We start from the raw sequence: 14,774 nt of genomic DNA on the forward strand, positions 1-14,774 counted from the left end.
TTCGTTAGATACCGACCAACCAGTGAACGTACTGAAATACTTCACTCTCTATGATCAATATAGACAATTACGCAGACCAGTTCTGAAGCAGCAGTATTTCGCATTTAGATGAAGCGGAACGCATTCACCCATAGTATTTCTAATATTTTACTTAGATGTTTTGTAAAATGACTAGTGTAGTTTGAAGCTAGTTTTCATCACGACCTTTTATAACCGGATAGAGGATTCTTGAAAACCAAACTCACATTGAACATTCGTTTTTTTTAGTTTGTGACTCCAACATTATACAGTCAGAGCCCTCATGTCTCTCAGTTGTCTAATACCCCCATGTAAATTTATAGCTGATGTTATTTCGTTATGTAAACTATGTTTAGTCATTTGATTAGTCATTTTAACCATAAATATGTGTTTTTGTAATTTGTATTCGTCACAACCTGATCTCAGTTGGGCTAGGAGTAAAAGCCGGAAAGCAGTAATCAGTGGTTTTGTCTCAGTATGGGACTCCTTGAAGTTCGAATTGAATCATCAAAGCTTAAACCAGTGATTCTAATGGTTAAGCATTCGCTGCTATGTTGATGGTCCTGAATTCGATCCCTGGTGTGGTCGTAGATGTGCACTCCTGAGGAGTCCCAAACTAAGACGAATCGAGTTATCTAAGGTTTTCCGGTTTTCAATAATCTCGAAACTAAGGTCAGTCTGTGACAAGTACAACCTAAAAATTAGACCGATCTCCACGAAAACCTACCAACTGGACTATATATATATTCTTTCCCAATGTTTTCACTGTAGGCTTGCTGAAACCCAAAATCTTCTTCAAGAGCATTCTCCTGTTGTTAAAATGAACGAAATATTCAGCAGTAACAATAATAATATCATAACCAATGATAATAGTAATAATGCAGTGATTTTAAAAGCATAAAATTGAAATTCTTAGTAGATTGAATAATTTTTTTAATTATAAATGACTATAGTTGATGAAAAAGGAACCAATTTTTCGTGTGACTGTTTTCGAACAAATAATGCTACATTGTTTGTTTGTCTTAATATGACGTACAAGTTTTTGTTCTTTTCGCATTTGTATGTGTGTGTTCAGAAGAGAAAGAATGCATTTAGTTCTGTTTGTGATTGTTTTAAATGGAACAAACATACTAGTGAGTTACTTTAACATACAGAATAAAATGAACCTATTAATATCATCGTCATCATCATCATTCGATACATGAAACGATCACATCAACTACACATTGATCTACCTACACAGATGGCAAGGAATAATAAATATAACTGTCAGAAACACGGTTATAACGTGTTTCTTTTTTTTCTAATTTCAAACTAAAAGTTTAAAATGGAACAGAAAATTCAAAGAATAATCTTATTCAAACGTCTAATTATAATTTCATCAATGAAAAACTATCTCAGATATTTGTTATTTCTCCTTGTCAAATCACTTTATTATCAAATTATGATTATCTGTAGACTGTTTTCAAATTATTTTGTAAAGACTTTGTGACTAGAATATTATTACATTTACATTGTTTGCTCATTAGTGATAGTGTTCGTTTAATGGTGTTTTGGTTATTTGTTTTATTGAACATGTGCTTCCAAGTTTATCCCAATCTGAATTAGTTAGAATAATAAACTATTAGTATTATTATTATTATTATTTGAAAATGCCTCTTCATTCACTCGAACTATTCTCTTCATGTTATAATTGATGATAGTAGTGACTTCTAAAACAAACCCGGTTGTATTTTTTCGCTAATATTATTGTAATGTTTTACAATATTCTTTCAGCCCTTTAATCTTGATTTTGAAAATGTGTTTTTTTCTTTTTAAATTGTTTATCATTTCATAAAGAAAATTGAGTTTAGTGTGATATTAATATTGAGAGTATAAATATTAGAGGTGATTTACACCTTGGTAGTGAAATTTACGTTACTAATATTATTATCCAGTTTATAAGATTGTTACCCTTGTTCTCCCCCCTCCCTCTAGAAAATTGTATTCTTATTTAATTTTGTTTGTTTAAAATGATTAACATAAAAAAATCGGTTATTCATGTGCTGTTGTTGTTGTCTTAACTCTGACTATTGAATATTGTTTGCCAACGTTTTGGCTAAATGTTATGCATAGCTCGAAGCCTTAAGACTCAAACATACTGGATAAGTAAAATACGATTAGAGCGACAATAGTTCATACTCAGTCAACTACTTCTTATTACTATCCGAATCATTTGTATAGGATTAAAGCAACCAAATCTAAGACTAGTCAAAAGTTTGGGTTTAGCGCTAATATAGGTAAATAACTGTATACCAAGGTTGGGTAAATAAATAAGAGATAATCATAAAGCAAAGGAGCCCATAATTTATAAAACGTGTACACTCAGCAAGCAAAGCATGTTCAACGCTGACGACACTAGAATAATGAAAGTGATGGTTGTGAATATTCTACATATGTTTATCACTGTCTTAATGTTTTTACTAATTTTAAAAGAGAAGCGAAAGTCGGTATACGTAGTTTGGAGTGAGCGTTTAGGAGATAGGTGTTTACACTTCTTGATCTCCAATCGTTAGTACTAGTGGTGCATGAGAGATGACAACACACAAAAAGTCTATAATAGGAACAAAAGCGATTTATTAGTAAAGACATGCTTCCATTCTGCTAGCGATCAGTATCTGGATTCCCGAGTTGAGAAATATCTTTTCTCAAGGAATTGTATTAGTATTGATAGTTATATTGACTTGAAAGTGTGAATCCAAAACCAAAGGACAACTAGTTGTAATACAGCTTTTCTATTTGTTGCAAACGCTCTAAATCTTACGTTCGACAACAGGAATTCGTTAGGGAAGGTTAATTCTGATGTCTTTAGGGTTTGCGTTTCCCAACCTCCCTTTCCGCTTAGGGGGGATCATCACTGCTGAAGGTGATGGTTATTCAGAAGAAAGAATTCACAACTCTAACATTGTCAGTCCTCAAACTCGATGCCTATAACCTTAGAGATCTCAACTAGAGATTACAATGTGAAATATTCAATATATCAAAGATGTATAAGTGATGCACCAAGCAGCCTCTGTATTCAGTCATTAGTGCAGTGATCGTCAGTGTACACTTTTGAAAGTCCTTATACTAAGACGGTGTATTTGTCTAATCGAAGTCAATCCATATCTGATCAATCAGAATGACTGACCTGAGGTCATTTAAAGTCAAATGACTGTCTCAGATTAGCAGAATACTTATAGATGAATATAATTAGTTAATAAATTGTTCTACAATATATGATAATCAGCTTAGGCTAACAAACTCACATCCAGTGAAACAGATTCAGCAACAACAGTAGTCGACCCTCAGCTCAGAAAATTACAAAAATAACTAGTTCTATATGAACGAATAGACAATGAAGGGACGGATAGTTTATGATTAATCAAAGAAAGAAGTTATACGATTAAAACAGCCAGTTACTCATGGATAAGTCATAGTAAACAAATTTCACAATCCGTAGCATAAACATCCCTCAGAAATTCGAATTAATATTAGCATCAATATTGATAATATTTAATACCTTGGTCCAATAATCGGTTTGAACTGAAGAATTTTACGCAATACACATTTAAAATAAGTACAGCTCTAGTTCACTTGGGATTGTCTGCTTGTATCTTCTCATTGTTGTTAGTTCTGCAGTTGGTCAGTCTCCCGTTAACATATGTGCGGACTGCCTCCATATTGCCTAAAGTCACAAGTTTTATAAGCAGTGGAACCCAGGACGCACGTTTCGTCCTATTTGGGACTCGTCAGTTGGGTGTACATGCATCCTAGAGTTGGTGTTCACTCCGGGACTCGGACCCAGTACCATTCGCTTCAAACGGCATCGAGTTATCCACCCAGCTACTGAATCCTGATAGCCACTTGCTTGCGCAATGGAGTGAAGTTTAATTGACTTGGTATTGTCGACTTGCATCTTCTCATTGTTGTTTAGGGCTGCAACTGATCAGTCTCTTGTTGGCTTATGTGCATCCTGTGCGAACTGCCTCGATATCGCTTTAAGTCACGAACCAGATACCCAGTTTTAATGGACAATACCAACCAATTGAAGATAATTCAATTCCAATACTATGGACAAGACATCTCCAACATGTTAGCATCCGTAGTCTAGTCCAGTCTTAATGTTAGTTATGTTCATAACTTATCAATCAAATCGTTGCTTAAGTTCTCACCACGTTAATCTGGTCTGATGTGTCTGTAGATGATCCCTGTTGAATAAAACCTGTCAACTGAAGGACATATTAGTCTTCAGTAATAAGAATGGTAGGTTGATGAACCTGTATTAATCCTGACACACTGCTTTCCAGTGAAGGTCCAGCTTCTCCTTGAAAGTATTCACTGATGGGGCTGATACCACTTGTTCGGGTAAGGCGTTCCAATCATTGACTACTCGATGAGAAAAACGGGACCCCACTTTAGGTTTATTAGATCGCGGTTTATGAACCTTCTTGATACGACCTCGGAGATTATTAGTGCTGGAAAGAACAAAAAGATAAGAGATATTAACAACCAAATCATAATTAAACATACGAAATGCCAGTATAAGGTCACCTCGTGTTCTACCATACGACAAGGGCAAAAGATCTAGGCGTTTTAAACGTTCATCGTAAGGGAGTCTAGAAAGACCCTCCACTAGTTTCGTTCCCACACGCTGGACACGCTCAAGGGAGTTAGTATCCTTTACCAGAAATGGCTAGCTGCTTGGATACAGTACTCTAAATGTGGTCTAATATGTATGGGATATAAAGTTCGAAACGTTTCCTCGTCAAAAGATTTGAACGCTCGGCGAAGTGACCATAACGCACGAAAACCTTCGACAGCGGCTATGCTGCAATGTGTAGTTGTTTTTAAATTATGACTTAATACTACTCCTAAGTCTTTATGCTCTTGAACGCATGGAAGAGGTTTACCCTCAATAGTGTAACGGTAACTATTACCGTGACCGATGTGCATTAGTACACTCTTCCTAGCATTGATTTCTAAGCCCCACTCTCGAGCCCATCTAACTAAATCGTCTAAGTCAGCTTGAAGATCCAGATGATCAGCCGCATTTTTTATTGTTCTCCAGATTTTTACATCATCCGCAAACAATAATGTCGACGACCTAAGTAACAGCAGTAACTCATGAACGTAGAGAAGGAAGAGCAGAGGGCCTAAGATGGTGCCTTGGGGTACACAACTTTTGACCGGCTTCCGATCGGATAGCGTTCCGTTGACCCTCACTCTATGTCTGCGGTCATATAAGAAATTTCCTATCCACTCATGTACAGTACCTATTATTCCGAAGCTCGTGAGCTTCTGCATAAGACCTACGTGTGAAACCTTGTCAAATGCTTTGCTAAAATCTATGAATATCACATCGACAGACAGACCGTTATCTAGGGCTACTGTCCAATCCTCCCTCGCAATAAGCAAGTTAGTCAAGCATGAACGCTTGTTACGAAATCCGTGTTGCTCAGGAGCTAACAGATTGTGCAAATCTATGTGGTTTAGAAACCTAACCCGAATTATCTTTTCAAGTAACTTAACGACTATGCTAGTTAGACTAACAGGCCGGTAGTTAGATACTATATGTCTCTGACCGTCCTTAAATATAGGACTGACTTTAGCGTCCTTCCAATCTCTAGGGTGTTGAGCGAGTGAAAGGGACATGTTGAAGAGTGTCGCAAGCGGTTTTGAAATAATGTCCGCAAGAGATGACAGCAACCGTGGATGTAACCCGTCAGGGCCCGGTGTCTTACCAGGTCTGAGGTTAGTTATCAACGGAAGGACAGTTTCCTCAGTCACCTGTACAGATTCCATGGTTGGTATCTCGGTGTGAGTGGGACAAGTATTTGTTACAATAAACGTAGTGAAGACTTCGCTAAAATAGTCTGAAAAAGTCTCAGCTTTTGCCCGATCTGATTCAGCTAGTAATTCTGAATTTTCGTGTAACAGTAACGAGGGAATACCATCACTACGTTTCATTCGCCGCTTAACATACGAAAACAATCGTTTCGGACAAGTACGGCTATCATATACTAACTGTCGTTCGTAAGTGGTACGGGATTTCGCTATGGTTTTCTTACAGATATTACGGAATTTTCGGTACTCACGCCTAAATGGTGCATGACCTGTCAACAAGAATAAGTCCCAGAAATGTTTCCTACGCTTTAACAGCTTCCGGGTTTCCTTATTAATCCATGGAGGGCAATGTGATAGCTTACGTGTTGACCATGGGATAAACGGCGTTACGGACTCGAATGTAGCCTTAAACGTACTCCATTCATCTTCGATCAATCCATCCGCGTCGACCGACCAATCAGTCGAGATAGCACAGTCTCTGATTGCCGGAATATTGGCTCGCCAAATATTGGGACGGGGTGGAGCATATACGAATTGTATACCATGTGTCCTAAACTTAAAGTGAATTACAACGTGATCACTGTTCACTAGTGGGGGAATGTGCTGAATATCAAAGGCATCCTCACAGTGGTGGGTGAGGGCGAGGTCCAGTAGTGACGGATCATGTTGCAAATCAATATGTGTCGGTTTTGTGATATATTGTACAAGTGCACACTGAATAACGGTAGATAAAAAGTCGCTATCGAAACCACTACCTGGAGCTGTAAGCTCTGTCCAGTTGATATGTGGTGCATCGAAGTCCCCAATGATGAGACAACATTCTGCCATACTCCAAGAACAGATGTGTCTTAAGATAAAGTCGTCAGCAAGACAAAACGGACTACGGTATATTCCCCCCTATAATCACTAACCCATTTCTAGATTTAATCTTACAACATGCAACCTCACATGTGCCACTGATATGAGCCTCCGATATGGTTGATTGTATACGAAAGTGATCCCTAACGTAAAATATTACACCTCCCCCTTTGCGACTTGAAATTCTATCACTTCTAATACAGATATAGCCTGCAATGAAAGGAGAACAGTCTATATCAACGGTGAACCAAGTTTCTGTAACAACGAATATATCGGGACATAATTCTTGCACTATCAGACTTAGCTGGGACTTTTAATTTCTAAGACTACGAGCGTTCGTGTAGCACACACTTAAGGTGTTTAGGGAATCATTCATTCAACCCATACAGACCTCGGAAGTATTGGCTTCCAAGACCTGACTACCCGAAAACCCTTAATGGTGAGGTTATTTTCGCCATTTAATTTGCGAGTCCTCAACTCCGTAAGAGCATTCTTCCACTTGATTCGATCCTCAAGCGGCCAATCTGGTCGAATACGGATATTTGAGTCACGAGTTTTTGTTGCGTTTTTCAATAATATGTCTCTTTCTTCGAAACTCCCGAGAACCAGCTTCAGGATTCTTCTTGGTTGTGTCTCGCCTCTAACCCATTTACCAAGTCGTATTACATTTGTAATATGTACCCCTGAAACCTCTTCAGGTAGCACATTTATTACCACAGACTCCACTAACTTCAGGTCATGTGCATGTCTTCTAGCAGGGTCGTTATCTTTCGACTCCTCTAGATTCCAAATAATTAAACTAGGAAGGGATTTAGCTTCCTTTGAAATTGTGTTAACAGCTTTCGACCGTGACGATAGATCTTGTATATTAACTACTGGTATCTTACGACTAGCTTTTAATGTAACAGAGTCCTGTGAGTGACTCACAACAGCGTTAGACGAAGCTTTACTTTGGAGCTTTGGTGGATTGGTCTGAGAGTCCACCAAGGACTTATCAAGTAAACAGTCATTAGTTTTAGCTGTTATTTGATTTTTCTTCTCAGTCACGCCAGGATGGGTTTCACTCTTACCATCAGATTTTGGTAGTGCAGTATGTGACTCACAATGAGAGTCCATCAGCGAGTTACTAACTACCTGTGTACTGCCTACAGCTTTTTTCCTTTCGTTTCGTTTCCTACGTACCGTAGTCCATTGTTCATCCCTCAGGACATTGGGACTATTTGGAACGGTGATGGTTTTATCCAGTTCGTCGGTTCCCACTAAAGGTGCATTGTTATCAATGTCAGTACCAGGTGGTATTACTCCCTTTGTTAATGTTAACGGCGATCTCACTTTTGCGTCGATCAGAGTCGGTTTGAGGCGTCGCGTAACAGCAGGTACTTCACTGACACAATCGTCACTGTCAGTGCCGGTGTTGTCAGCGCATGTGTCATCGTTTTTCTTGCAGGCTAAAGCCAATATGCCCATAGCCTCCTGAATTAGTACCTTTTTATCCATACAGCAGAACATACAAAGTCAATGCGAGTTAGGCTTCGAGCATCTTTTGTATGCCATCGGACTTAGGCGTGTACACATTTTGTGGCACCACTTTTTACAGTCATCACACTGCATTCCCTCCTCAACGGGGAACAAACAATTTGGTTGCCCACATTTGTGAGTCTTACCAACAATTGTAATTTGATTTAAAAGGTTTAAAAACACACAATGATCACAATATGAACACAAGTGTTAGTCTAGGAGTAAAAAAAGGTACCCAGGACAAAATTAAGCAAAGAAACTTCAAACTTTAACCAAAGTACTTTTAGTTAAAGTAGACCAAGAATGCTTTTTGGTGCAATAAGTAATCGAAGCAAGTATAATCACAACAAGTACAAAAATCACTGCCCCTTTTGAAACGAACGTGTAACAGAATTTTTATTCATTTCGATAAGACACGCAATAATGGTCGGTATATTGGTGAGTTCCACTTAATAACTATAATTCCCTTAATTATTGTACTAATCTAATTGTTTTTACGTTTAGAAACAAATAAAGTTTAAAGGCAAATTATCTTCGTTCTGACTATAGCTTTCACATAGTCTCCAGGATCGCCAGTGTCCCGTTTACAGTTCTAATAGAATATTTATAAGATAAATTAAATCCTACACTTAATTTAGTGATTCATTCAAATAAAATAAAAACATCTTTTCAAATAGAATTTCTTAGCTTGTTTTTGTTTTAAATTATGCATGACAAGCTGAAGATAAATAATGAGATTGGTAAATTTATCTTAATGTGTAGTGTATCCATCATACACAACTATACAAACTGATTGTATTATGTAAAACCATTTACAAACTAAAATTTAAAATAACAATAATAATATGAATTAAAATAAAAAAAAAAGAGAAGTAGACAAATCATGAAATAGATGTGGCAAACAAAAAATGGGGCAGTTACTGTGAAATAAATACAATATGATAATTTCATTATTAAAAAGTCAAAATATTAAGTAACAAAACCAGAAAATGTCTTCTCTCTTTCTCTCTTCCAACATCTTATTGATAACCACCTTAAGAGAAAGGTATGATAATGATGAGTGTTATATATGCTGTATTCAATGTGCACAATTGAATTAGTGTTAAAACATTTGTATGTATTAAGTGATGTGAAGAGGCACACAGGTAGAAGCTATGAATTAATTAATATGAATTGATAGAAATGAGTTGGACTGTTGTTTTTTTTGGCGTTATTTTTGTATTTTTACAAAATATAAATGCAACAATAAATTCATTTGAAGAAAATTATTTTCCAGTAATAAAAAGAGAAGAAACACAAACAAGCAGAATAAGCAAATTTTCATTGAATGTTACTCTTATCCTGGATCATTCTACTACTTATCTTTATTCTACGCTCTTTGACTAATTTCCTCCATTTTTGTTTTGTTTAAAACAGTGGAGAATTGTGAAATTACGGAAACCCCAGTTTCTTTTTCTTTATCGTTATATCCTACCGCACAAATTTAAGCAAGATGATATTTTAGCCGATTTATTACGTGAAAATAATTTTTGTGGATAGATCACAGTACAGCCGTAATTATGCGCACACATAATACCACCAAGTAGCTTATCAATTGACTGTGATGATGGTGATAATGATGTAACAGTAGTAAAGGAATGTTTTGAAAATAATTTCAGTTTATTATTACCATTCTCATTAGAATGATTGTGTGTGTTACCATTATTATGATTAGTTTGTTGTTGATGGGGATGGTTTGAATGAGACAAAGCATTAATACTACTCTTGGTATTAGTAGTAGTATTAGCAGTGTGAACAATTTCATCACTGTATACTGGTTGTATAGCCATAATTTGAAATTTCTTTGATTGATGACTACCGATATTATAGTATAAACGTTGAACACAAATTGCTTTTTCAATTCTTGTTATCCAATACAAATCATAATTAGATTGATCTAATAATATGATACGATTATCTGATGTGTAAATTATATGTCCAGGTACTATATTGAATGAAATACTTGGTGTAAAATGAAAGTATCCATCAATATCAATATCTAGAATTAACACTTTATCTTCTGTTGGACATGTTGCCCAAACATTTTGTTCATTTTTAGCTAAACATAAAAAGTAAGGTGATAATTGTGGATCATTTAAATACCAGGTACGATCAATTCTAGTTAAATCATTCGATTTTAAACGACATATCATTGCATTCGCTGGTTGTGCAATATAAATATCACCGTTAGTATGATCAATGTCTATGCCAAAGACAATTGGTTGATCCTGTCTTTCTAAACCAACAGCATCACGATAGAATAAACTTGAAGTAGCTATAATTGGGAATGGATTAGTCGACGACGATGATGTATCTTGATTTGATTCAGTATTGGTTTCACGATTATTATTAGTATTCCTACCAGCACCATTGACCAAAGTAGCTGTATTATTTTTATTCGAATGATCTTCATCAGAAATTGTACAGCAGACTAGAATACCAAATTCCGACTTCTCTATAGAGTCTAATCCTTCTGCCTCATTCAATGTAGATGCAGTTGATGTATTCGGTGTAATAATTCCCGTTAAATAAATAACAGAACCATGAAAACGTAAATACAAAATTTTAATCGGATTTGAATTATCAACAATAATTTGACTACTAATTTGATTTAATCCATATTTATGATTATTATGAATAAGATTGAAAAATCCATTGTTAAAATGTAATTGCTGTTTCCATAATAATAATTCATCACATTTTAAATTTGTTGTTAATGTAAAGCGATGTATGTTACAATCGTTATCTTCATGATTGATCATTAATTTCATATCAACAGGTTGATACATTTCACCTGGTCGCATAATACAACAATCTTTACCTTTAGTAAGTACATGAAATTTAGAATTACGTTCCATCATTATACGTAAACCTTCAGCATCACGATATGTTATATAAGATGATGTTGTTTCTACCGGTAATAGATCATTTGATGATATTGAACTTGCTGTAAGTCTACGTATACGTGATGCTGCAGCATGAAATCGACCAAACTGACGTATTGAATTAGTTGGTGAAATAGTAGATGGGGTACTAGAACGTGGATTAGTATTTTGATTAATAGTAGTACAACCATTATTATTACCATTAATATTAGTATCATGACTAGCATTTTTATCTAATGAGTTTATATTATTTATATTTAATGAATTTTGTTTATTATTATTTAAAGATGTTAATGGTAATTTATCATCGAATGCTTGTAAATTTACTAAAATTTCTTTAAATTCATCAATGATTACAGCACGATCAATTGCATTCATTCGTCCTTCACGCTGTCTTGATGCAATATCATCTACTATGTAATTTAACATTCTTGAACTAACTTGTAATGATGTTTTACGAGTAGGTACTGGACTTTTACCATCGCTATCAGTTTGTTCGATCATTCCATTATTATTATTATTATTATTATTATTATTATTATTATTATTATTCATACGTGATACAAAACTACTAATATGATTATTTTTTAAAAATTCTAAAATTGCTTTATGATTAAAAGCGCTGGGAAATGAATCAGCATTACGTGTAGCTGGAATTGGACATAATGCACGGCATATTGGACAAGGAAATGATGTTTTTTCATTGGATTTATCATTTCTATGATCTCGAAGATTACCGGTATTCGTGTTGTTATTATGATTATTACGACTATTATTGTTGTGACTATTATTATTGGAAGCAGTAGTAGTATTTCTAGCATTGGTTGGTGATGTTGGCAATTTTTCCATATATTTATTTAAACATTTACAACAGAAGGCATGACCACATGGTAATAATTTTGGGTTATCTAAAAAATTTAAATCAATTGGACATGTGACCATATCTTCCAACGGTTCTAGCACTGATGAACTTGAGCGTCTACATTTTTGAGCCTAGAAAGAACAGAAAAATTGAAAAGATGGAGAAAATCAATAAAGGAAACGAAGTGAATGAAATAAGTTTTTTTTCATTATGAATGTTTACTGAAATTCAGGCGATACATTTTTATCTATGCAATAAAACTGTTTTATTTAATATCCATTAATGACAAATCGCACGATATCTAAAAGGTATGTGGGAAGTCATATCCAAGAGTGTGAGCACGACTTGTAGCAAGCGAATTATTTATCCATCCAAGGTCATCAAACAAATGAATTCTTGAAGCTTAAGAATAAGCTATTTCCTATGGATAACAAATGTTAACACAAGGTCAAATGATAAGAGCAAATAGTTAGTGAATGTACCAAACGTTAATCATATTAATGTTATGTTTCAATATGCTATCTGGATTGCCTTAACTTTTCGTCTTTTTATGTATATCGGGCAAAGCTTTTCTTGAGTGATTTGGATATTTTGATGATTCAAGTGATAGGTAGAGGATAAATGTTGATTCTACTATGTAAGCTTGTACAAAAACGAAATTATACACAAACTAACGTATGTTTAGTTTAAGTAAATTCATTAATTCATTTTGTATGGTTTGTTTGAATCTTCTCATTGATGTTTAGGACCGCAACTGATCAGTCTCTTATTAACATATATGCATCCTGTGAGGATTGCCTCGATATTACTTTAAATCATAAGCATTATAAGCAAAGATGGATGGTGGAATTCAGAACGGGAGCTTCGTCCTAAGATGCAGGTACGTCCAGCTGACGAGCCCGAAATAGGACGAAACGCAAGTCATGGATTGGACTGATAGCCACCATTCATCTTTGATTATGAACTCATTAATATTTAAATCACTTAGTTCCTTTTATAAATTCTGATGATGTAATGAGAATACAGAGCTAATTAGAAAAAATATAATGTATGTATGCGATACATTTTTGGTAGCACTCACACTCGTCAATCAAGACATTCATATATAAAAATGAATAAAGATCAATTCATTAAAAGTTTAAGTTTAATGACCATAGTTTCACATATTGACATTTTAATAAATAAATGGTTATTTTAAATACCATAAACACAACTACATGATAGCATCTTTTGTTTCAGTCTATCACCTATACAACACAACATGACAGCTTATTCAATACAGATCACTGTAGTTTTACGTTGAATCGCTTGTTCTAAATTTCATACATATTAATATTCAATGATGCATACGTCAGGAGATATTAAGATCAACGTAAGTGATGCTTTATGGTTGATAACAGAAGAAATTGTTTATTCAAAATAAAATACCAGGCAATTATGTTACAATGCGATATTTTAGTTAAGACCCTTTGTATTATGAGACTCACCGAACACAAAGGAGCTAATAAGATTTAGAAATTTTAATTAGGGCTAATGAACAAGGTTAACTTAACGATTAAAAATAGAACTCCGTACAGTCGCTAAATAAATAGCTAAATGGCTATGAGCAAATTTCATGAACTTCTCAGTTATTTGTAAAAGGTCGAAGTTAACCAAATTGTGAGACAGGTTGAACACAATGGAAAGTGAAAAATTAAAACAATGTAAATAGCTTCTGAAGACAGATGCTTTGTACATAAATTGACCTTGAAGTAAAGGTTCCTTTCCTACTTTCTGCCTATCTCCAAGTTTAAAAGTAGTCTGGAGATACATGAATTAAATAGGAAGTCACTAGCAAGTTTTCGAGTAGAAAACATATCAATTGGAGACGAATGAGCTACGCCAATTATTTTTTGAACGTTTGGAAGTTTATCTGCAGTGGCAGAAGAAACGGTTCGAACAGGCTTAAATAAGAATTATCGGAGCTGTCATGCAGAAAATGTGTTTATCCTAGCAAAACCCTACGTCCAATGAGCTACAAGTAACACAGATTTAGGAATCAATGCTTTTCATGAATTCTATTTTGAATGTTAAATTAGTACGAAGACCTGTTCCATATTGATCTCTACAAACTAAATGACCCTACAAGATTTAGAACGTCCTTACAAAAAAACTGGATATAAAACACGAATGCTATAGTAATTTTATTTTTTCAAAGAATCCACGTAACTTCAGTTTTGATGATATCATTGAAACCCTATGACAAACCTTTTCATAACAATCATTTCTTGTTCATATCCACTGTTAGTGCCTAAAGATAACTAAGGAACTCGCAAATAACAATGTAAAACATCCATGAATAGTGGATACGATTACGATAGTGTTCATGTTCTACAGTACATGGGTTCTATGTTGCTGATGATTGACCAACCAGTTCCATCTACTCTATCTTAAATTTTTGAGTAATATTCCTACTGTTCAATACAAAAAGTGTAGTTGAAAACTAAGTACATAAACCTGTTATTAACAAGTGATTTACATTAAATTTGTATGATTTTGTGAAATAGAAATCTAATCAACTAATGGTTTAGTGGTAACATGTTTAAACTAATTTAATTTATTCCAATTCGCCTGTTATACATATTCAGTAATATAGTTACTATGACCAATATTGAAGTGTACTTAGCTTATTTACAATAATAAGTGAAAAAAATTCTTGAAAAAACAGTCACAAATAATTGGAATGATGG

General features: G+C 34.7%; 2 protein-coding genes across 2 annotated transcripts in view; one reads left to right on the forward strand and one right to left on the reverse strand.

Moving 5' to 3' along the window:
* CEP44 (Centrosomal protein of 44 kDa) overlaps window positions 1-2,057 on the forward strand; it is a 35,122-nt gene extending 33,065 nt beyond the window's left edge. Inside the window, exon 12 of the mRNA XM_051215672.1 lies at window positions 790-2,057. Within this exon, the coding sequence (XP_051066202.1) occupies window positions 790-919 (130 nt within the window). The 3' untranslated portion in view covers window positions 920-2,057. The remainder of the gene's footprint in view (window positions 1-789) is intronic.
* Window positions 2,058-6,924: 4,867 nt separating this feature from the next.
* The window catches only part of MS3_00007405 (uncharacterized protein), a 47,592-nt gene continuing 39,742 nt past the window's right edge, over window positions 6,925-14,774 (reverse strand). The window contains exon 2 of the mRNA XM_051215673.1: window positions 6,925-12,176. Within this exon, the coding sequence (XP_051066203.1) occupies window positions 9,723-12,176 (2,454 nt within the window). The 3' untranslated portion in view covers window positions 6,925-9,722. The remainder of the gene's footprint in view (window positions 12,177-14,774) is intronic.

This window comes from Schistosoma haematobium, chromosome 4 (genome assembly GCF_000699445.3).
Source record: "Schistosoma haematobium chromosome 4, whole genome shotgun sequence".
NCBI lineage: Eukaryota > Metazoa > Platyhelminthes > Trematoda > Strigeidida > Schistosomatidae > Schistosoma > Schistosoma haematobium.